Genomic DNA, 23,730 nt, shown 5'->3' on the forward strand with positions numbered 1-23,730 from the left:
TTGGCTAGATTCGTGATTATGCAAAGAAGGAATGCTCTGTTTTTTAAGGGGAGGAGAATCAATCTAAAAGAGTATTTTAAATATAAGCTAAAAGATCATTATAAGGCTCTGTGGATGTTTTATTCAGAAAGGAATTTAAGGACAGTATTTTACAACCAATTTTTAAAGTACAATCGATTAATATATGTTACAGGAGACAAATTAAACTTCAGGTTTTGATGTTAAAATGTGGTGGCGGAATGGCTGTGTAGAGCGGTGGAATTGATTTGTATCATACAATGTAATGATCACGATGTTGTAAATGTTCTTAATGTTCAATAAAGTATAATATTAAAAAAAAGTTGGTAGCACACTCGCCTCTGAGTCAGAGGGTTGTGGGTTCAAGTCCCACTCCAGGGACCTGAGCACAGAATCTAGGCTGACACTCCAGTGCAGTGCTAAGGGAGTGCTGCCCTGTCTGAGGTGCCGTCTTTTGGATGAGATGTTAAACTGAGGCCCTGTCTGCTCTATCAGGTAGACGTAAAAGATCCCATGGCACTATTTCGAAGAAGAGCAGGGGAGTTATCCCCGGTGTCCTGGCTAATATTTATCCCTCAACCAACATAACAAAAACAGATTATCTGGTCATTATTGTTAGATCCGTGTATCTTGATGTTGTGTCCTTCAATAACTAGACACGAGACTGCAGGGAACAATCAACAGGTGTTTACTGGATGAGGGTTACTCTAAAACTAAACGTACAGATCCCTACTCAGGGTTTATATACAGGTGTGGTCACTGCCGGTACTACAGTATACAGGAGCTGTAAAAAGTAGTTCTCCCCTTAAAGGTACATACACTACAATTCCTCCCCTTTTAGATTAACAGTACCATAACATTCATTTAACCATTAACACTTTTAACATGCACATTAACTGAAAATAGTCCATTTATAAATTCAGTCTTTGGGGCGGCTTCCTGATCCTTTCTGGATAGCGCCTTTCCTGAGTGTCTTGCTCTTGGTGCGGAGGCCCCCTGTCGTCAGTTGGTTCATCAGCTTCCGATGCTACTGTTTCTGGGGTAGAAGCTACCTGTATGTCGGGTTCATCACCAGGTGCGCGAGACATGGGGTTGACTCGTTCCTGTGACTCTAGGATCTGGTCAACATGGCGTCTCACAATGTTCTCCCCAACATCCACTGTGTACATTAGTGGCTCCTGCCGTGTGCATATCGTTCCTGGTTGCCATTTCTCTGTTCGGTAGTCGCGGGCCAAGACTGGTTGCCCTACATTGAAGCTCCTTGTCGGCTTCTCATTGATGTGCTGGAATTGCTTATTCTCAACATCTCTTCGTACATTTGGTCTGAGCAAATACAGACGAGATCTCAACCTTCGGTTAAAGAACATCATGGCCGGGGTCTGGTCGGTGACTGCATGTGTCGCATTTCTGTAGGCTAACAGGAAATTGTCCACCTTATGCTGCAGTGGAATGTCGTCATCGCACATGGCCCTTACTGCTTTCTTAAAGGTTTGTACGAACCTCTCAGCCAATCCATTTGTGGCTGGATGATACGGGGCGGATGTGTAATGCCTTACCCCATTCCTTTTCATGAATCTTCGAAACTCTTCGGACACAAACTGTGGTCCGTTATCAGAGCAAATCTGCTCTGGCAAGCCGTTCCTGGCAAATATGGTCCGTAGGACTGCAATAGTTTTCTCCGTGGTGGTGGACGACATTTTGATCACCTCAGGCCATTTCGAGTGCGCATCCACGGCTATTAAAAACATTGAGTCCATGAATGGACTAGCAAAATCAATATGCACCCGTTGCCATGGAGATGAGGGTTACTCCCATGGGTGTAGAGGGGCATGTGGTGGTGCATTTTGGACCTTCTGGCATCCTGAGCAGCTCTTTGTCAGGTCCTCAATTTGCGGATCGATCCCCGGCCACCACACATAAGCCCTAGCAAGGCTTTTCATTTTCACCCCTCCCAGATGGCCTTCGTGAAGCTCATTTAGCACTCTCTCCCTTAACTTGGGTGGAATTACCACTCGGGATCCACACATTAAGGTCCCCTGGCATACTGACAGCTGTTCTCTTCTGGATGAGAATGCTGGCAACAGTGAGTCACCATGTGTTGGTCATCTCTTCACCGTCAAGTCATATACCCGAGACAGTGTCGGGTCATTTCGGGTCTCCTTCTCTATATCAGCGTTAGTTACTGGCAAGCGTTCAATTATAGTCGAATAAAATATTTCGACAGGGTCCACTGCTGGTGCTTCCTCCGCAGTAGGCAGTGGCAGGCGTGATAGCCCATCAGCGTTTCCATGCTGTTTCGTGCCCTTATACTCGATTTCATATTGGTTCGCCCCTAGAAAAAGGGACCATCTTTGTAGCCGTTGCGCAGTCATCACCGGAACGCCCTTCTTTGGATTAAAGATGGAGACAAGTGGTTTGTGGTCAGTCAGCAAGGTGAACTTCTGCCCGTGCAGATAGTGGTTGAACTTTTTCACTCCCCACACTAGGCTGAGGGCCTCCCTGTCAATCTGGGCATAGTTACGCTCGGCTGAGGTTAGTGACCGAGACGCAAAGGCTACCGGCCTCTCCGAGCCATCCGGGAACTTGTGCGACAGCACTGCTCCAATGCCATAGGGTGATGCATCACACGCCAACCGAATTGGTAGTGCTGGGTTGAAATGAGCCAACACCTCTTTTGATGTGATCAATTCTTTGCGCTTCTGGAAAGCTCGTTTACATTCGTCATTCCACTTCCATGGTACCCCCGTTTGCAGTAGGGTGTTCAGTGGGTGTAGTACTGTAGACAAATTCGGCAAGAACTTATGGTAGTAGTTTACCAGCCCGAGGAACGACCTCAGTTCTGACACATTTTCCGGTGCTGGAGCCTTGACTACTGCCTCAATCTTTTCTGGGGACTTATGTAACCCCTCTTCATCAATAACGTGGCCACAATACGAGATCTGCTTCTGGAAAAACTCGCATTTGTGGCGATTTGCTCGGAGCCCATATTCCTTCAATCTAGTGAGCACCTGCTCCAGGTTGGCAAGGTGATCACTGTCATTTTCGCCCGTGACCAGGATGTCCTCCAAATAACACTGGGTCCCTGGAATCCCTTGCAGGACTTGATCCATTGCCCTTTGCCAAATAGCCGGAGCTGATGCTACCCTGAACACCAGCCGGCTGTATTGGTAGAGATCTTTGAGTGTTGATCGTGAGGTACTGTTTCGAGGCTTCTTCTACCTCCATTTGCAGGCACGCCTGGGCCAGATCAATCTTAGTGAAGCGTTTCCCTCCAGATAGCAAGGCGAAAATATCTCCAATCCGCGGAAGCAGATATTGTACCGTGTGAAGGACTGGGTTCACTGTCACCTTAAAGTCCCCACAGATGCGAACCTTCTTTGGTTCCCCAGGCGTATTACTCAACGACCTCTTCATTACAGAAACAATGGGTATAGTCCACTCACTCCAGTCCACTTTGGACAGGAGTCCTGAACGTTCCAAACCTTCCAGCTCTGCTTCGACGGCTGGGCGGATCGCATAAGGCACCGTTCTGGCCGTAAAAAACTTTGGGCTTGCATTTTCCTCTATTTTGATCATCGCTGTTATGCCTTCTAGTGTTCTAAGTCCCTCCTGGAACACTTCTTGTGCGTCAGTTAGCATTTTTGACAGTCGTCCAGGTGTGGCGTCGTCATCCTTTTTGGCATCTACAGTCAGTGCTTGTATGGAATGGCAATCTAGCTGTATCTTCCGGATCCATTCACGTCCTAGTAGTGGTGGTCCTCCAACTGGCAATACATATAGGTCCATTTTTGGTGTTTCCTTGCCATTATATATAACGTTCACCCTTATCTTTCCTTTGGGGTAGACTTTTTGCCCCGTGTACGTGTTCAAGACAATCTCTGTATCTCTCAAGGGTATATGTGAGAATAGCCGCTTGTAGTCCCTTCGGTTTATGAGTGTTAGGGCTGATCCTGTGTCCAATTCCATTTTCACTTGGACTCCAGCTATCTTGAGCGTGACCCAGATAGTTTGGTGATCCTCCGTTTTGATCACCTTATGTAGTTTCAGACAACCCAGCTCCTTGCTTCCAGAGTCTGTATCACTTTTCTGTTCGTCTGAACTACTCTCCGTCACCTTATGTACCTTCTTGTACTTCTCCTGTGGAGATTTCTTGCTGCTGGTTTTCTTTCCCGAACTGCAGACTCTTGCTATGTGTCCTACTTTTCCACACTGCACACTTTGTCGTTGAACCAGCAATCATTATGGTCGTGTGTTGTTCTGCCGCAGCGATAGCACTTCACTGTTCCGTATGACATTTCATTTGTGCCATATTCTTGCGGTCTCCATTGTATCTCTGCAGCGCCCCGTGCGGCTGCTTCATGTGATACTGCCATGCTGAAAGCCTTGTCCAGCGTAAGATCCTTTTCTGATCGAAGCCGTTTCTGGGTTCCTTCACTTTGAAGCCCACACACAAACTTGTCCCTTAAAGTATCTGCTAGTCCCGTTCCAAACTGGCAGTGTTTCGATAGCTTGCGCAGTTCCGTTAAACACTCAGCATTACTTTTATCTTTTTATGCTGGTTCCTTTTGTGAAACTTAAATCTTTCTGCTATCAGCAGCGGTGTGGGGTTTAAGTGGTTCTGTAGGATTGACACTATGTTTCCAAAATCCTTTTCCACTGGCTTCTCTGGGGTTACTAGATTTCGCAGTAAGCCATACGTTTTTGCACCCATTGAATTCAACAATACCAGCGCTTTCCTCTCATCTGGCACTTCATTTGCCTTGCAGTACACTTCTATGCGTTCAACATATGTCGTCCAATCTTCGACTTCATTGTCGAACGCTGTGATACTGCCACTCTTCGGCATCCCTGGATGTGGTTAGACTGGCTAAAAATGGCATTTTCCCGCGCTCTCCCTTCTTCTCCGCTGCGGCTCAAAATGGCGTTTTCCCGCGCTCTTCCTTCTCCGCTGCGGCTCAAAATGGCGTCTCCCACGCTTTCCTTTCTTCCCCGCTGACGCTGCTCGGCCCTTGAACACCGGCTGCGCTCTGCGCGTTTTCCTTTCTTCCCCGCTGACGCTGCTCGTCCCTTGAACACCGGCTGCGTTCTGCGCGTTTTCCTGCACGCCTCTCTTTCTCGTTGACGCTGCTCGGTCCTGAACACCGGCTGCGCCCTGTGCGCTCTACCCTCTCTTCTCCCGTCGACGCCGCTCGGTCCTGAACACCAGCTGCGCCCTGTGCGCTCTACCCTCTCTCTTCTCCCGTCGATGCTGCTCGGCCTTTTTCTGTGCCGTCGGTCGTCTCTAGCCGCCGCTGTCTGGGAAGGGTCTGCGCCGTACCTGTTGCCAGCCCATTTCGCTGGACCACCGTGACTGGAGAACCAAGCCCAGCTCTCAACAGCCTCCCTTGCGATGCTCAAGTCTCCGCCGGATGGTCGACGCCCGTGCTTCTAGACTCGGCCTTCTTCTTTCGCTTTTCTCCAGGAGCGAATCCCTGGGAGGTGATGCAGAGTTGCAGGTAGGTTTGAACCCTCTCGTCGCCAATGTTAGATCCGTGTATCTTGATGTTGTGTCTTTCAATAACTAGACACGAGACTGCAGGGAACAATCAACAGGTGTTTACTGGATGAAGGTTACTCTAAAACTAAACGTACAGATCCCTACTCAGGGTTTATATACAGGTGTGGTCACTGCCGATACTACAGTATACAGGAGCTGTAAAAAGTAGTTCTCCCCTTAAAGGTACATACACTACAATTATCACATTGCTGTTTGTGGGAGCTTGCTGTGTGCAAATTGGCTGCTGTGTTTCCCACATTACAACAGTGACTACACTCCAAAAAAAGTACTTCATTGGCTGTAAAGCGCTTTGCTCCTCAGTTATTCTCTTGTTCCTCAGTTATTCAACTAATTGTTCAGCAGCTGTATTTATTTGATTTCTCAAATATTAAATATCATAAATTACATAACTTATGTGAGCATAAGTTGAATCAGCTGGATGACATGACTCAACTTTGCCTTAACTTTTCTATGCCCCATGCTCCCTCCTAAACCCCTCTGCCTCTCCACCTCCCCCTCCTCCTTTAAAACCCTCTTTATTACAAAATATTTACAGCACAGAAACAGGCCATTTGGCCCAACAGGTACATATCGGTGTTTATGCTCCACACGAGCCTCCTCCCACCCTTCTTCATCTAACCCCATCAACATATCCTTCTATTCCTTTCTCCCTTATGTGCTTATCAGCTTTCCCTTAAATGCACCTATGTTATTCTCCGCAACTACTCCTTGTGGTAGCGAGTTCCACATTCTCACCACTCTCTGGGTAAAAAAGTTTCTGCTGAATTCCCTATTGGATTTATTAGTGACTATCTTACAGTGACAGCCCCTAGTTCTAGTCTCACCCGCAAGTGGAAGCACCTTTTCTATGTTTACCCAATCAACCCTTTCATGATCTTAAAGGCCTCTCTCAAGTCACCCCTCAGCCTTCTCTTTTCTAGAGAATAGAGCTCCAGCCTGTTCAATCTTTCCCGATAGGTATAACCTCTCAGTTCTAGTATAATTCTAGTAAATCTTTTTTGCACCTTCTCCAGTGTTTCTCTGTCATTTTTGTAATATGGAGACCAGAACTGTTCACAGTACTCCAAGTGTGGTCTAACCAAAGTTCTATACGTTTAACATAACTTCTCTGCTTTTCAATTCTATCCATCTAGCAATTAACCCCACTGCTTTGTTTTATGGCTTTATTAACCTGCATTGCTACTTTTAGTGATTTGTGTATTAGTACCCCAGATCTCTCTGTTCCTCTACTCCATTTAGATACTTATTTTCCAAAGAGTACGTGGCCTCCTTAGTCTTCCTACCATAATGTACTACCTCACATTTATCTATATTGAAGTTCATTTGTCAATTACAGGCCCATTCTGTAAGTTTATTAATGTCTTCCTGTATTTTATCGCAGTCCTCCTCTGTATTAACTACATCAATTCGGTGTCATTCGCAAATTTTAAAATTGTACTTCTGTTTCCCAAGTCCAAATCATTTATGTAAATTGTGAATAACAGTGGTCCCAGCACCGATCCTTGTGGAACACCACTTCCCACTATTTGCCAATCTGAGTAACTAACTTTAACCCCTATTTTCTGTTTTGTAGCCAGTTTGCTATCCATTCTGCTACTTGTCCCCTGACTCCACATGTTCTGACCTTAGTCATGAGTCTACTGTGCGCTACCCTATCGAAGGCTTTTTGGAAATCCAAATATATTCTGTCTACTGCATTATCCTTATCTACCCTTTCTGTTACTTCCTCAAATAATTCAATAAGGTTGGTCAAGCATGACCTTCCCTTTTGGAATCCGTGCTGACTACTCTTTATTATATTTTCAATTTCTAGATGTTTTTCTATTACATCTTTGAGTAAGGATTTCATTATCTTTCCTACCACTGACATTAATCTAATTGGTCTATAGTTCCTTGGACTTGCTCTATCTCCCTTTTTATATATAGGAATCACATTAGCTGTCCGCCAGTCCTCTGGCATTATTCCCTTTTCCAATGAAGTGTTATATATATATATGTACAGTAATAGTGCCTCTGCTATCTCTTCCATAACTACTTCTAATATGTGCGGATGCAGTCCATCAAACCAAGGTTTTTCCTCTTTTCGTTTGATTAGTTTATCAATTATCTTCTCCCTTTCGCTCCTAAGTGTCTTTATATCTTTTTTGATCTCCTCTTCTAATGCCATGTCTATTATTTTAGTCCCCTTCATAAATACCAAGGCAATCTAATTATTCAATACTTCAATTTCAATTTTATTGGTCACATAACTAAATACAAGAAGTGTAATCTAGTCGGTGAAATGCTTTTTTCTTGACGAGTCGAGAGCACCAAGCAGCAAGAACACTTAGCTGCCTGGTACGCACGGAGCTCGCAAGGACGGCAGCCATCTTCATCGGCGCCATCACAAAAAAACACATCCCGACATATACACGCATACATACTTTAAATATAAAGTAGACATAAAATAAATAAAAGACATAAAAAAGACAGCACATAAAATGAACAAGCAATAATGTAAAAAAAGTAATTTCTACAGTAATTACATTGATATTTCTACCCAGGCTTCTAGAATAACCTTTGGCTACAGGGTGGCCGCACTGGGAGAGCATCGTGAGGAACTCACAACTTATAATTAAATAAATTTAATTAATTCATTAATTCATTAATTAAATAAAATAAATAAAGTGCCCCCTCAGTCTTTCTCGATGTTTCCATCTTGGTCTCTCTCGATGTTTCCCCTCTCTCTTTCTCTCTCGATGTTTCCACTGTCTTTCTCGATGTTTCCTCTCAGTTTTTCTCGATGTTTCCCCTTGGTTTCTTCCACACACCTGGCCTGCACATTACCCCTGGCTGTCCAACTTGGCATCCTGGTAACCGGGTTCCGCTCCAGCTCTCGTCCTTCAAACTGACCGCTCCAGCTCTTGTCCTTCAAACTGTCTCTTCAGCTCTCGTCCTTCAAACTGTCTCTCCAGCTCTCATCCTTCAAACTGTCACTCCAGCTCTCGTCCTTCAAACTGTCTCTCCAGCTCTCGTCCTTCTGCCATACTTGTGAGTTTATCACATTTATCCCTTAGTGGTCTTAATCCTATCCTGATTTTTCTTATGTTATGTGTCTCAATCCCCTCAAAATCATTTTTTTCTTCCAATTTATTACTTTGGTCTTTGTCTTACTTATATTGTTCTCAATCTTTATCTTAAACCTTATTATGTTGTGATCGCTATTGCCTAGATGTTCCCCTACAACTACTCTTATCTATTTTAGTTCATTTCAGAATTTAAAACCCATCTTTCACCAAGCCTTTGGTCACCCTACTTAGTATCTCTGTGATGGGCATTGGGAAATTTTCTATGACACTATATAAATGCAAGTTGTTGTTGCTAGTTATTGTAATCTCTCATAGATGTAGAGGGAAATTACAGGATAAAAACAAGGTAGTATATTGGACCAGCCAGTGACTTCAAATTATCAGGAATAGACTGTAGTTCATTATATCTGTAGAAGGGACACGAACCCTGTTGGACAATGCTTCAATTATTTAGCAATAAACTAATAACAAAGCTATTCTCTTAGTATTTCATCTCTGCAGGAATTCTCCTTTCACTCATCAGCAAAGCTTTCCATTATCTGCAGTTTATGACCTCAGTCTTGTACACTGTCTGTTCTTCATGAAGTTTATTTTATTCTGAATTCAAAGGAGGGATATATTATTAATTCAACAATGAGACATTGTATAAGCTGCTGAATGTTCATAAATATCAGTGATCTCTAATGTGATATACTTAAAACTTGACTTGCATGATTTAATAATCTTGGGTATCTTAATCTTAAATATATTCTTATCAAATAATAAAAATGACAGAAACTTTTGGATTATTTTTAGATTCAAAACATTATGGCCAAAGGCCACATTTTAACTGTACATGACTCAGAGCAGGAGAGCTCCGAGGACTTGGACACTATTATCCTGAAAGCCCTTGTCAAAGGTAGGGAGATATTTACTATGTTTACAGTGACCACATTCTGGCACCAACATGAAGAAATAATGCTAAATGTTCCATATGGTAAATACAAACAATACTTGTCTTTCCCCCTCCTGTAGCCTGTAAAAGTCAAACTCAAGAAGCCCAGGAGTATCTGGATGAACTAAAACTTGCCGTAGCCTGGAACAGGATAGATATTGCCAAGAGTGAGATCTTCAATGGCGATGTGGAGTGGAAGGTAAGACATTTAAGTTTTTTCATTCGGCCCTTTATCAAGCTGGAAGAGGAAAGCATGAGGGGGCTAGATCTTTCTGTTAGCGTTAGTAACTGGGTGGGTTCAATATCTGTGGTACTGCAGTCTTTAGGATGGTAACTATGCCGATGGCAAGTTTATATCCGGTTGCACTTTCCATTTGGGTCATAAACCAGCGCCGGTGCATCAAACAAGTGTGATTCGAGACATAAAAAGACAAACTGAATGCTGGCGATCTGAAAAACAAAATCAAAGTGCTGGAATTATCTGGAAAGAGAAAAAACAGGTGAGCACTTCAGGTAAAGACATTTTGCCAGAATTTGTGCGATTGGAAAGCTTATTGAGATCCTAATGAGATGGTAGAGTATTAGAAACACTGCTTCCATTGAATTTCCCCTGATCAATTCCTGAATTACTGAAGAAAAAAGAGAGACTTGCATTTATATAGCACCTTTCACAATCTCAGGAGGTCCCAAAGTGCTTTACAACCAATGATGTAACTTTGAAGTGTAGTCACAGTTGTGATGCCTTCTGCATCTCAGTACATGCACTCCCTTCCCAGCTGGAGCCATGTCATCTCCTGGGAGAGGCAAAAACAAATGATAAACCCAGGCCAATTAGGAAAAGAAATTCTGGAAAATTCCTCTCCGACCCCTTTAAGTAATCCAAACTAGCCCAGGAGATCCTGATTTGTATTATAGGATACCTGCCTCTTGTACCAGGTCATCTCCGCCCCAGTCAGAAACAGGTCCAGCTCTCTTGAAAGAATACATTGAATCAGTGTTGACCGCACCAGCTGGCAACCTGTTCCAGAAGCACCGCCTAATATCCAAGCTAGTCCTGCCCTTACATAACTTGTAAGCATGACCCCTGGCCCTCCCTGACCTATTCAGTTGAAATAATTGACCCACATAAACACAGTCTAGTTGCTTTATTATTTTATAAACCTCGAGAAAATCACCCTACGTCTATGTTTTTCTAAAGTATACAGACCCAGCTCTTTGAGCCTATCTGGGTAATTAAGGTGTTTAAAACTGGGAATTAATCTTGTGGCCGTCCTCTGCACCCTTTCCAAAGCCTTAATATTCCCCTCCTTGTAAGGAGACCAAAACTCAACCTAACCCACTCCAGAGACTTGAGCACAAATTCTAGGCTAACATTCCAGTGTAGTACTGAGGGAATGCTGCATTATCGGAATTGCCATCATTCAGATGAGACGTTAAATCTGCTCTCTCAGGTGGACGTAAAAGATCCCATGGCACTATTTCGAAGAAGAGCAGGTGAGTTATCCCCGGTGACCTGGCAAATATTTATCCCTCAATCAACATCACTAAGAACAGATTATCTGGTCGTTATCACATTCCTGTTTGTAGGAGCTTGCTGTGCGCAGATTGGCTGCCACGTTTCCTACATTACAACAGTGACTACATTTTAAAAGCTCTTCATCAGCTGTAAAGCACTTTGGGACGTCCTGAGGTTGTGAAAATCACTAAAAATGCAAGTCTTTCTTTTTCTTTTCTTTAATATTCTATCTAAGGTCTTGTACAAGGACAATATTATGTGTGTTGTTTTGCAGTCTTGTGACCTGGAAGAAGTCATGATGGATGCCTTGGTGAATGACAAGCCCAAGTTTGTCCGGCTGTTCATTGATAATGGGATGAATATGTATGACTTCCTTACCTATGGCCGGCTCCAGCAACTCTACTGTTCTATCCCGCAGAAGTGCCTCCTCTATGAGCTCTTACTGAAAAAACTAGAGGAACACAGGCTTACTATAACGGGCATGAAAACCACTTTGCAGCGTGAGTCCCTGGAGAAGAGGCCCAAGTTTACCCTGTATGAAGTGTCTAAGGTGCTAAAGGATTTCCTACATGATGCATGCAAGGGAATTTTCCAGGAATCCAACCCGTCTCGCAAGCACTTGGGTGTTAAAAAATCAATAACAGTAAGTACTGGGCCAAATAGTCAGGAATCTATTTCTATTTTTTAGAAATTCACTCTAGGGATGTCGGTGTCGCTGGCAAGGTCGGCATTTATTGCCCATCCCTAGATGCCCTGAGAAAGTTTGATACAACTAAGTGGTTTGCTAGGACACTTCAGAGGGCAGTTGAAAATCAAGTGGGACTGGAGTCACGTATAGGCCACACCGAGCAAGGACGGCAGGTTTCCTTCCCTAAAGGACATTAGTGAACCAGTTGGGGTTTTTTATGATAATCCGACAACTTTCACGGTCACTTTTACTGATATCAGCTTTTTATTTCCTGATTTTTTAAAAACTGAATTCCAATTCTCAAACAGCGGTGGTGGGATTTGAACTCTTGTTCTGCTAGGTTATTAGTCCAGGCCTTTGGATTACTAGTTCAGTAACACAGCCACTACACTACTGTGTGGTGGTGGTGGGGGGGGGGGGGTGGAGTGGGGGACCAGGAGAGAGGCTAATACGGGAAGGGAAAGAAAGGAAGAGACTTGCTTTGGAAAATGCATAAAGTAAAAACAAAAGAGTAGCTAGTGTCCTACCTACAAGGGTAGTTTATCTTTGATGGGACTGCCAGTTGGTTTTGTGTTCAGATTGTCAATGAAATACACTCTTTCAGGAATTGAACAGCAAATTACGTGGTCAGAGGTTATTTGTGATGCCTGATTTAAGCCAGAAGTTTGAAAATCCCTGGCGGGACCTCTTTTTGTGGGCAATACTACAGAACCGACAGGAAATGGCTAACTACTTCTGGGAAATGGTGAGCAGCTTTTCAGTGGAATCTAGACCTTACTGTATTTCAAGCCATTCCATTCAAGAAGAGATAGAGATGGTTTATTATTATTAACTTTCGTGGTGCAAAATTTACATATTAAAATTTTGCATATGCATGCACTTTATGTCAACAAACCTTGTTTTCTGTTGTCAATGTTTCACATTACTATGTCCACATTTATAATGGGAATTGCTTGTGTATACTTGTCATGTAATAATTACATCCTCCTGCCCGTTCAGCACTGTAGCGCCTCCAGTTCTGAACCTCCCAGCTCCTCGGCCTACATTACACTGCAGAGAAACCCTTATGCGCCAACCAGCTCTACTTCCCAAATGAGCGTAGATTTTTCTATTTAACTATAAGTTAATAATTACTGTACAAAGCTAGTCAATCTCCCATGACATTGCACACAGGGAACCAAGACCAAGGGAGTGAATTTCCTTGGAGCTCCTCTCACTCCATTGCATGTAAGTGTGGCAGACACCCCATTTATGCGCGCGGGAGAATGAGTGTGCGCGCGGGAGAATGAGTGTGCGCGCGGGAGAATGAGTGTGCGCGAGCTAATGAATGTTTGTGGAGAATGAGTGTGTGTGAGTGAATGAATGTGTGTGAGAGAATGTGTTTGTGTGTGACTATATATTATGCATACATGTGTATTAGTGCCTGAGCATGAGAATGTGTGTGTGTATCCATATCAAAATATTACTCCGGGCAATTCAAAATTCAAAATTAAGCAAAGCTTCTGGCATACCACACCACTATATGTATCCCTACATGTTGGTGATCATGTTGGCAAGGACACCAGGAGAACTTCCTGCTGCTCTTCGAATATTGCCATGGGATCCTTTACATCCACCGGAGAGGGTAAATTCAACACCTCATCTGAAAGATGGTATTCTAGAGAATGTTGTGGAGTGGGTTTGAACCCACAATCGAGTGACTCGGAGATGAGAATGCTCCCACTGAGCCAAGGCTGACATGCTCTTGGTAGATAACCATTCAACTCTTGGCAACTTGCACATTATTAAAATCTGGGTTTGTTGGAGCAGTTGTACAAGGAAGTAAGGGGGAGAAATTGGGTATAGCCCCGTTTGGGGCGCTAGTTCTGGCGAAGCGCAAAGCCTACGCCAGTTGCGATTTAGCGCCACCTGGCGCGATATTGGGTTGCAGCGCCCCTAAAGGTGATTGCGGCGCTAAATCAGGCGCTGCATGCTACTCTTAAGGCGCTAACACGGCGGCGCAACCCAATTTCGCGGCGGCGGGGCGCAGCGAGAGTGCTGTCAATAATCACTTTCCCTGAGACACACTGGCGCCGGCCAGCTCTTAAAGGGGCAGGTCAATTGGCATCACCAGACACACTCACTGCCTTGTAGGTCTTCAAAGCGGTGGGAGCCTACCTGTGGCGCACCAGCCTAGCAAGACATGGAAAGGGTGAGGCAGAGGGCGGAACGACTCACTGATGGGGCATTGGATGCTTTGGTTGGTGCAGTGGAATCAAGGCCAAGGAAGATGGTCAGAATGTGATTTATGTTTTGGACAGTCTCCCGGGTGTGAGAGGCAGTTATGTGTCAGTGTATTAGTTTTGCTTTCTGTTGCCATAGCTTTCTCATGTTTGAAGGCACCACATTTTGTTTAATGAAACACTTTCTTCATTTACAATGGCCATGCCTGCTATTTACATGCATCTTGCCCTTCACAGGCTTGGGGGTATCAAACCGGTTCCATTCCTGTTCTTGGAATGGCAGCAAGCATTCCGTGAGAGGGGCCTAGAAGCTACTTCTGATCAGCCTCTGACGCGCAGCCTGAGAAGAGCTGCTCGCGTAGAAGTTCAGGCCAGCAGGCATCTTCTCAGCCGCTGACAGAGATGTCCTGCACCTTATCTGAGGCTGCAGATCTGGCTGAAGCAGCTGGCACAGCTCAGTCACCACCTCTTTTCTAAATCACAGCCTTCTGACACACTGCTCCTCCGGCATGTTCATGTAGGAAAACTGCTGTCGGAAAACCCTGCCAGCATAAGGTCTGCTGTGGCGATGTCTGTTGGCCCTCCTCCGTCTGGCCATGCCCGCCCCCCTCTCCCAGCGTCTCAGTGCCCTTTCCAGATGATTCAGCAGCAGGACGTTCCCCTCCAATGCAGCCCCCATAATAAGTGCCCACAGGAAGGTTCCCCATTGTCAAGGCTCACCAACAGCAAGGTGATGGTCAGAAGGCTGAAGATCGTCTGCCTGCGCTGGCTCAGTGGTCAAATGGCTCTCAGTGTGCAGCTCAGCAACTCTTTGTAGCTCTCGAGGAAGTTGTGCTCCAAAAGTGGCTGCCGCTTTTAAACCACACCAGTCCCCTTTAAATAACGCTCCTCCAGCCCGAGAGTGACTTGGTAAGGTCCAGGTAAGCTGTCACTATTAGCGCCAGGCGCTATGGAGGGGGGCGCCACTGAATTTCCGGTCCGGGGCGCCCAAAAGGCGTTGCACACTCAAATGACGTCATAATCAGCCTGCGCCCATGAGCGGGCGCTAAGATTTAGCGCCGGCGCTAAATGCATGCTCAATATGGGGCTAGGCGCCTTGCGCCCGCCCGGATATTGGCTAGCGCCCCACTTCTCGGCCTCTTTAGGCGTTAATCGGTGGCGCTAACAACCAAATTTCTCCCCCTAAGTGATTAACCTTATGTTTAACTATTCATTAATTAACTGGTACCATCAGCTAAATGAAGACATATCTTGGAATTCAACCAGTTAAACTGAGGTAGCAATCAGAACCAAAATAAAAATGATAACAAGAAAGCAGTGTTTCAGAGAAAATTATGAACACAAAGAGATCTCTGGTTCTATGCATTTCTCTGTGCTCAGGAATATTCAGCTGTAGAAATTTTATACTATTTATTTTAGTACCTGTCATACAATGGGAAACGTTCCTGTTCAGAGTGCTGCACTGCTTCTGGGAGTGGGAGAGGAAGGGGGAGATTAAAGTATTCAGTCCTCGCAGGGTTAATATCACCTTTGTGGTGTTGCATTCAGTTATCACAGGAAAACTGTGCTCCAATTAATAGACTCTGCTTACTTGTTATTGTGTTAATAATGTACCCTATTCAGACAGCAGACATTTATCTTCAAGCTCGTATCGCATCCTGTACTAATTCTCCCACTCTCATTGCACCTGTCTTCACTGACCTGCACAGGCTCCTCATCCCACAGTGCATTTATTTCAAAATCCTCATCCTTGCATCCCTTTGTGCCCCACTGTGCTCCACACCCAACCTCCTCCTTCATCTCTATGTCCGAGCTCACACTCCGGGCTTGAATTTCCCTGGGCCGTGGAGGCGGGAATGGAGGCGTGTGGGGTGTTAAAATTGCAGAATCGGGGGGCACGAACCCTTCCCGCCTCCATGCCCATTTCCCAGGAGGCGGGTACCCGACCTGTGCTGGGAGCCGCCTCCCTGAAGCGGGAAGGGGATTAGTGCCAATTAACTGCCTGTTAACAAGTAGTTAACAGGCAGTTTTTGGCCTAATCCCTATTTTTATCCCTGAAGTGTGGGCTTCCCGACGGCTCCAAACCACGCCAAGTTAGCGAGGTGGGCCGTCGGGCTGAAGGGCGTGGAGGGTTCGAGATGCCCGGTGTTCAGGTGAGTGATGGGTGCATGAGTTCAGAGGTAAGTGTGTTTGGTGTGTGTAAAGTGTTTAAATAAGTTTTACTTACCTTTACTTACTAATGCAGGCTTCCTTCCTTCAGGTCTTGGGAGTCCCTCATCTCACCGGCACAGAAAGCAGAATGGCTGCGAGCTGTCAAAATCTGCAGCATTCTGTTTTCTGTTCTGGAGAGATCTCTAAATCAGCCTGAGAGGAAGGAATTAACTTAGAGTACAGATTGTCAGTGTTTGACAGCTTCAAAGAGCTGTCAAACACTGATATTTCATCTGTCAAAAGCGCTTGATAGATGAAATGTCAATCTGTGACGTCACCTGTTGCCGGGTGGCCCTTAATTGGCCTGCTGAGCCTGCTGGGCAGGCTCAACAAGGTCAATCAAGGGAATATCGAGTGGGTTGGCCACAAATCGATGGAGGCGGGACTACAACCCCAAAAGTGGGAGTCCCGCCTCCTACTCGCCTCCTACTCGCCTCCATTGATAAAATCCAGCCCACAGAGTCTCCACTACTGAGCTCTTTCTCCCTTTGATTTTCCATCACAGACGGACCCTTTAGCCACCAGCCATTTTGAATTCTCTTCCTAAACCCCTCCATCTTGCTTCACCCTTAAAATCTTCCCCCTTAAAACCCTCTGCCATGCCTTCAGTCACCTCTTCCAAACCCTTCTCCCAATTCCTGCTCGCCGTCTGATTTCTCTGCCCGATTTCCTACCTTGCCAAGTTATGTTAGAGACGCTGCATAAATGTAATGTGTTGGTAATTTCTGCCTGTATTTAGCAAGCTGTGTTTCCAGTTTAATGTGCACCTATGTTTAGTGAGATAAGCTTTAAACTCACAGGGTTAATACGTGGCCGAGTCTTTCCCTTATTAATCTCTAAACATGCAAATAACTGATTGCCATTCCTGGCCGGCTCTCCCTTTCAGGGTCCGGAAGCAGTGCCTGCAGCACTGGCAGCATGCAGGATTTTGAAAGAAATGGCTCGTCTGGAATCTGACACAGAGACGGCTCGGAGCATGAAGGAGGCGAAATACGGGCAACTGGCACTAGGTACCGTGAAATGTAAAATCAAGGGAAAGGCCTGCGCAACATTCCTTCCAACACCACTGGTACATTGATCGTGGCCCTGATCACAAGATACTTACAGAGGAGGAAGGCCATTCGGCCCATTTCAATCTGGAATAGCCTTCGATCACCCCGGGTGCAGCATCCAATTGGTTCTTAAGTGGGTTTTCACCTCTGGTGCTCTATTTGGAAATCCATTCCATGTGTTGATCCCTCTTTGTGTGAAGAAGAATTTCCTAATGCCAGTCCTAAATTTGCCTTTTTTAGTTTGAACCTGTGACCCCACCCACTCCACCCTGACCTACCCCTGCCATTTAATTTAAAGTAATTTTCTGGATATACCATTTCCATGCTGTTTACTATTGTATATTTCTATAGGAGCACTCTCCGACACCTCCTTTCAAGACTGAAAAGCCCAAGGGGGAGAAATTGAGTCGCGCCCCCTTTGGGGCGCTAACTTCACCGGGACGCTACTTTTAGTGCCCCCGTGGCTGAAATTGAGTGGTAGTGCCCCAAGAGGGAAGCGGGGCGCTACTGGAAGCACCCCGCCTCCCTCTTGGGACGCTGCGAGCGAATATCATGGCCGCGGTACTGCAGCCTTCCTCCCCTTCTTAAAGGGGAGGGGCCTTGTGCAGTGTGACCCGGGGCCCAGCTGGGCCACCGGGGATCGGAGTGCCGGCAAAAGAGCCCGGCACTCAAAAGAAGTGCCGGGCTTATGGAGCGCAGCCGGCACTCCGCGGGGGGGGGGGGGGTGGGGGTTAGGGGTTAGGAGATCGGGGACAAGAGGTGCTGGCAGGCAGCCAGCAACATAAATGGCCGCCCGGCACCTCGCCTTTAAATAGCGCCGCCCCGGCCGCAGGTAGGCCACCCTGACCCCGTTGGACATAGCGTCCGGTGGTAAGTCAGGGGGCGCTACCGAAGATCGCGGCCGGGGCGCTGCACATGGCGATGACGTCATCGCCGGCAGCGCAGCACCGCGGGGCGCTAATGGTTACCGCCGCCGCTAACCTCCCGCGGAATTTCACGGGAAGCATTGGCGGCACCGCGCCCGGGCGCTAGTTGCTTTGCGCCCTCTTAGGGCACTAACGGGAGGCGCAAAGCAACCAAATTTTTAGGCCCAAGTCTCTCCGGTGTGACGGCCTGTCCGTTTATAATGCAGTAGTATCATGTAATAATTTAAAGTGGTGTGTTATTTTCTCCGGTTCAGATCTGTTCGGCGAGTGTTACACTAACAGTGAAGACAGAGCCTTTTACTTGCTGATTCGCAAGACCAAGTACTGGAGCAAGACCACATGCTTGCAGTTAGCTACAGAAGCAGATGCCAAATCCTTCTTTGCACATGATGGTGTTCAGGTACAGATTTGAGGCATTTCCAAACTTTTCTTTTCCTCTTATTATGTCTATAATTTTAACAAAATAAATCTGCCTCACTCTCTCTAGCAAAGCAACTGGTAGTCATTAAGGTTGTGTTGTGTTGTTTGTTTTTTTGTTATAAGCATTTTGCCACCTCCCCCCTCCCCATAAAACTTCATTTTGCATAAGCGTAGTGTGTTTGCCACGTAATGTGACATTCTCTGTGACTGTGGCCGTGGTGCATTCTCCTCCTCGACTTTCCTGCAGTTTTTGATATGGTGGAGCATGCCATCCTCCTCCATCACATCACCTCTGTTGTCCAGCTCCGTCACTGCCCCATTTCTTTCTATCTCGATGCAGCGAGCGCAGCTCCTGCAATGGCTTCTTTTTCCACCTCTTCATGGTCACCTCCAAAGTCCTATAAAATTCTGCCCTTGGCCCCTTTTGAAGTGCTGCCCCCTATTAGCAACATCACCCACCAGCACAGAATCGGCTTGAATGTGTACACTGTTGAAACCCAGCCCTACCTCTCCAGTATCTCTCTCAACTCCACGACAACCTCAGTGCTGTCAGATTTTTAAAAGATCATTCATGGGATGTGGGCATCGCTGGCAAGGCTAGCATTTATTGCCCATCCCTAATTGCCCTTGAGAAGGTGGTGGTGAGCCGCCTTCTTGAACCGCTGCAGTCCGTGTGGTGAAGGTACTCCCACAGTGCTGTTGGGAAGGGAGTTCCAGGACCCAGCGATGACGAAGGAATGGCGATATATTTCCAAGTCAGGTCCAAGCCCGCAGGTCCAACATCAAGTCATGGACGAGTCATAACAAGGGAGACCAAAGCCATTGGGGTAGACTTTCAACTTGCCTCATGGGCGTAAAACTGGCATTGTGGATCGGCTGCCCATTATAGAAACTGCCCGATTTTCATTTCCACGGATTTCTGGTCTGAATAGCCAACTGAACCTTGGGGGAGCTCCTAGCCTTTTCATTTTTGTTGCTTTGGTTGCTGAGTGGCATTGGCCTGTGCAGTTGGAGTCTTGTCCTGCTGAGACTCAGCCTGCCTAAACTCCAAGAGGCGGTCACGGGCCTGCACAGACAGTACAGTGACAGTGACCCTCCTCTAAAACCTCATCTCCATTGGCAGTCACACCCACTGCCGGGAAAATCGCAAGGCAAATCCTTTACTTCAGTATAATTCAGATTGTAGATGTTACTTACTGTAATACTGTATGTACAGTTGGGTGTATTTCCTTTAACCACTGTAGATGCTGCTCCAGTGGCTCAGCTGGTTACAGCAGTGAGTTACTGAGCCATGCGGATGTGGAGGATCCAGGTTCCGCCCCCAGTCTTTGGTGACTTAACTGATCTCAGTCAGGGCAGTAATGTGGGCACTAAACTTGTTCTCAGAGCCTCTGGAACAGGGAACAACAACAACTTGCATTTATATAGCAACTTTAACGCAGAAAAACATCCCAAGAAAGGAAAATCAGACAGACTTCCCACTCCTGCTTGCTGTCTAGAGGCCCTTGCTAAAAGTACGCATTCAAACTGGCAAGAACGTCACAACTATAATCCTAATCTGTTTTACTGCAGTTTGTTTTAAGTTGTGTCTGCTGGTAAACTGCTGACAAGAGTCAGGGAGAAACCAAATGGAAGCATGTGGGTTAAATGGGTTACAGTGTTATTGATTGGATGATGTCATGGTCAATTGGAGACTGCATGGAGTTGGTGGTATATAAAGAACTGCCTTAAGGGGGAAGGGCAGAACAGGAACGACAGACAGACAGACCAACAAGACAAGACAAGACAAGACAAGACCGACCGACCGATCGACAAGACCGACCGACAAGCCCGACCGACAAGACAAGACCGACCGACAAGACCGACCGACAAGGCAAGATCGACTGACCGACAAGACCGACCGACAAGACCGACTGACAAGACCGACCTACCGACCCACCGACCCACCATATTAGTTGTCTTGCCGAACTGATCTACACAACTGAGCCTGCTCGTGTGCTCATTCACATTCACACGTGTGCACTTTCCAGCAGGAATCACTGGATAGCAACTAAGAGTGCTTGATTTTTTTTCCGCTCTCCTTATCCCGGGAATGTGGAGGCCTCTCCCTGTGAGCCTGAGTGATGGGATCAGCCCAATTCAACAGAAACCGGGAATCCGACCTGTGTCTTTCCCGGTCTGTATAACTCAGTACAACGCCAGGTGGTGCGTTAACCCACTGAGCCATCCGTATACAAAATACTTTAAAAAAAATATAGGTTCACGTCGAAGTAATTTCAAGGCAGTAATCTCATCTTGGATATAACGTTGTTTTCTGTATTTTAGGCACTGTTGACTAAAATCTGGTGGGGTGATATGTCAACTGATACTCCAATCTGGAAGCTGCTGTGTGGGTTCTTGTGCCCACCTCTGATATTTACTAACTTTATCACCTTCAGGTAATAATCAGTGAGCAAACATTCCAACGGTATAATATTTGCATTTATATTGCATCTCATCAAGTCATGATATCTCAAAGTGCTTCACATTATAAATTACTTGTGAAGAGCTGTGACTAATATATAGGTAAACATTTCACTTTCTTCAAATAGCAGTAAGATTAATGACCAGTTAATCTACTTTTAGGTGGTACTGGCGGAGGGTGGAATGTTTGTCCTGAACACCAGAAAGTACTTGCCTGCCTTTCTTCATGGTGTCATGGGATCTTTATTGCCCACCCGAATCATTGAAACGAGGCATCGGTTTATCTTCTTATCTGAAGAATAGAGCCCCTTGTAATGCAACACTCCCTTGGTATTGTACCACAGTGTCCGCCTTGATTATCAGCTCAAACCCAGATCCTCTGACCTAGAGGCGAGAGTTCTACCAACCAAGTTCCGCAACAAGTACATTTAGTAGCTGGCCGCCGCCAAGGTGCCGTGACAATGACCAATGCCATGACAACAACATCCATAAGCAATCATAAATAACTTGGGATGAGAGATAATTTGGTCATTCTTTTTCTATTGAGGAAACCTTGGTGAAGGGGCAAAGCCCACAGTGCGGGGTTAGAAATGCTTGTGAGGTGACACCATAAGTTTTTAAGCCTGGAGATTGAGGGAGGTCAGGAGTTCCAGGGTTTTCAAGCCTGGAGATTGAGGGAGGTCAGGAGTTCCAGAGTCTTAAGGTCCTGGGGAAGAAGAAATCAGAATAAGAGACTCTATGATGACTCTTGGCCTCAACATAGGGAGGAGAAAAATCTATAGGATGACGTACTTTAGTAAACACAAGACACAAGAGTCCAGAGGAGCAATGATCATAGTAATAATATCGATAAAATAGCAGTAGCACAACCATCAACAAAATGATGCTCTGGATACAGCAAGCCTTGCCCACAAACGTGAAGAGAATAAAATAGTGACTCCATGTGGCTAGTATGACTACTGTTAATCTTGTTCTAATTACTTTAAATTTAGTTTATTTTAATGTCCAGGCATTAACAGGCTGTGAAGGGTAGGTTGAGTACAGCTATGAGGAGGTACTTCTTTACACAGAGGGTGGTCAATAGTTGCTAGTGAACTGAGTCAGTAGTTGATTAACGTTCGAGTACTAAGAGCTCTAAGCTCATTCACTGCAGGAGTTCTGGTTATAGGAACCTTGAGTAATAATATGTCGTGGGCTAACATCTATTGGTGGATGAACTAAACAGCCCAGGTGCAATCATTGCTGATGAGTTCAGAGAATTCAAAGAGCACCTTGAGCTGTGCAACATAATTAGTGTTTTATTTTTAAAGACTTGTCCATTACACACCCTCCAATTATCCTACTGATAGTTTCACAGAAGCATGTTTGAATTGGATCGTAAACCTGCCCCAAATCCTGGCCCTCTTAAAAAGGAAGAACTTTCATTTATATAGCGCCTTTCATGACCTCAGGATGTCCCAAAGCGCTTTTGTCCAATTAAGTACTTTTAAAACGATAGCAAAATACTGCAGATGCTGGAAATCCGAAATAACAACAGAAATTGCTGGAAAAACTCAGCAGGTCAGGCAACATCCGTGGAGAGAAATTTGAGTTGACGTTTCGGGTTGAAACCCTTCTTCAAAACTGGAAAGAAAAGAAAATAGATCGAAGGCAGCGCTGCGATCGAACAAAGGAAGTAAAAGAGACAATAAAAGGTTTTCGAAACCAGACGAGATGGTAATAGGCCAGTGGAGACAAAAGACAGCTGAGATTAGGTGTGAAGTGTACTGGCAGGATAGGAGACAGCTGCCATGTGGGAGAGAAACAAAAGGAAAGGGGGGTGGGGGTGGGAAAGGAAGACCCAAAACAAAAGGGTGGAAAAAATTATAAGTAAAAAAGTAATAGGGGCCGAGGTTATGATCTGAAATTGTTGAACTCGATATTTAGTCCAGAAGGCTGCAAAGTGCCTAATCGGAAGATGAGGTGCTGTTCCTCAAGTTTACGTTGAGCTTCCGTGGAACAATACAAGAGGCCAAGGATGGTGAGGTCCGAGTGGGAATGGAGCGGTGAATTAAAATGACAGGCGACCGGAAGCTCTGGGTCACCCTTACGGACTGAACGGAGGTGTTCCGCAAAGCGGTCACCCAATCTACGTTTGGTCTCCCCAATGTAGAGGAGACTGCATCATGAGCAGCGAATACAGTATACTAAATTGCGAGAAGTACAAGTAAATCGCTGTTTCACCTTGAAGGGGTGTTTGGGGCCCTGGACAGTGGGAAGGGGGGAGGTATAGGGGCAGGTGTTACATCTCCTGCGCTTGCATGGGAAGGTGCCAGGCGAAGGGGAAGGGCTGTTTGGGGTGATAGAGGAGTGGACTAGGGTGTCTCGGAGGGAGCGGTCCCTACGGAATGCTGAAAGGGGAGGGGAGGGGAAGATGCGTTTGGTGGTGGGATCACTTTGGAGGTAGCGAAATGGCGGAGGATGATCCGTTGAATGTGGAGGCTGGTGGGGTGAAAGGTGAGGACAAGGGGAACCCTATCGTTGTTCCGGGATGGAGGGGCAGGGGTGAGGGCAGAAGTGTGGGAGATAGAATGGACACGGTCGAGGGCCGTGTCAACCACGGTAGAGGGGAATCCTCGGTTGCGGAAAAAAGAAGACATGTCGGAAGCACTGGTG

At 45.9% G+C, this 23,730-nt stretch overlaps 1 protein-coding gene across 1 annotated transcript in view; it reads left to right on the forward strand.

Annotated features, from left to right (window-relative positions):
• Positions 1 to 23,730, forward strand: part of trpm5 (transient receptor potential cation channel, subfamily M, member 5) — a 133,839-nt gene that overhangs the window by 51,461 nt on the left and 58,648 nt on the right. The window contains exons 9-15 of the mRNA XM_086007635.1: positions 9,439 to 9,541; positions 9,658 to 9,776; positions 11,368 to 11,736; positions 12,386 to 12,526; positions 17,101 to 17,224; positions 18,447 to 18,592; positions 20,938 to 21,050. Of these exons, the coding sequence (XP_085863761.1) occupies positions 9,439 to 9,541; positions 9,658 to 9,776; positions 11,368 to 11,736; positions 12,386 to 12,526; positions 17,101 to 17,224; positions 18,447 to 18,592; positions 20,938 to 21,050 (1,115 nt within the window). The remainder of the gene's footprint in view (positions 1 to 9,438; positions 9,542 to 9,657; positions 9,777 to 11,367; positions 11,737 to 12,385; positions 12,527 to 17,100; positions 17,225 to 18,446; positions 18,593 to 20,937; positions 21,051 to 23,730) is intronic.

Source organism: Somniosus microcephalus, chromosome 15, assembly GCF_052327205.1.
Source record: "Somniosus microcephalus isolate GS21.2 chromosome 15, FLI_Smic_1.0, whole genome shotgun sequence".
NCBI lineage: Eukaryota > Metazoa > Chordata > Chondrichthyes > Squaliformes > Somniosidae > Somniosus > Somniosus microcephalus.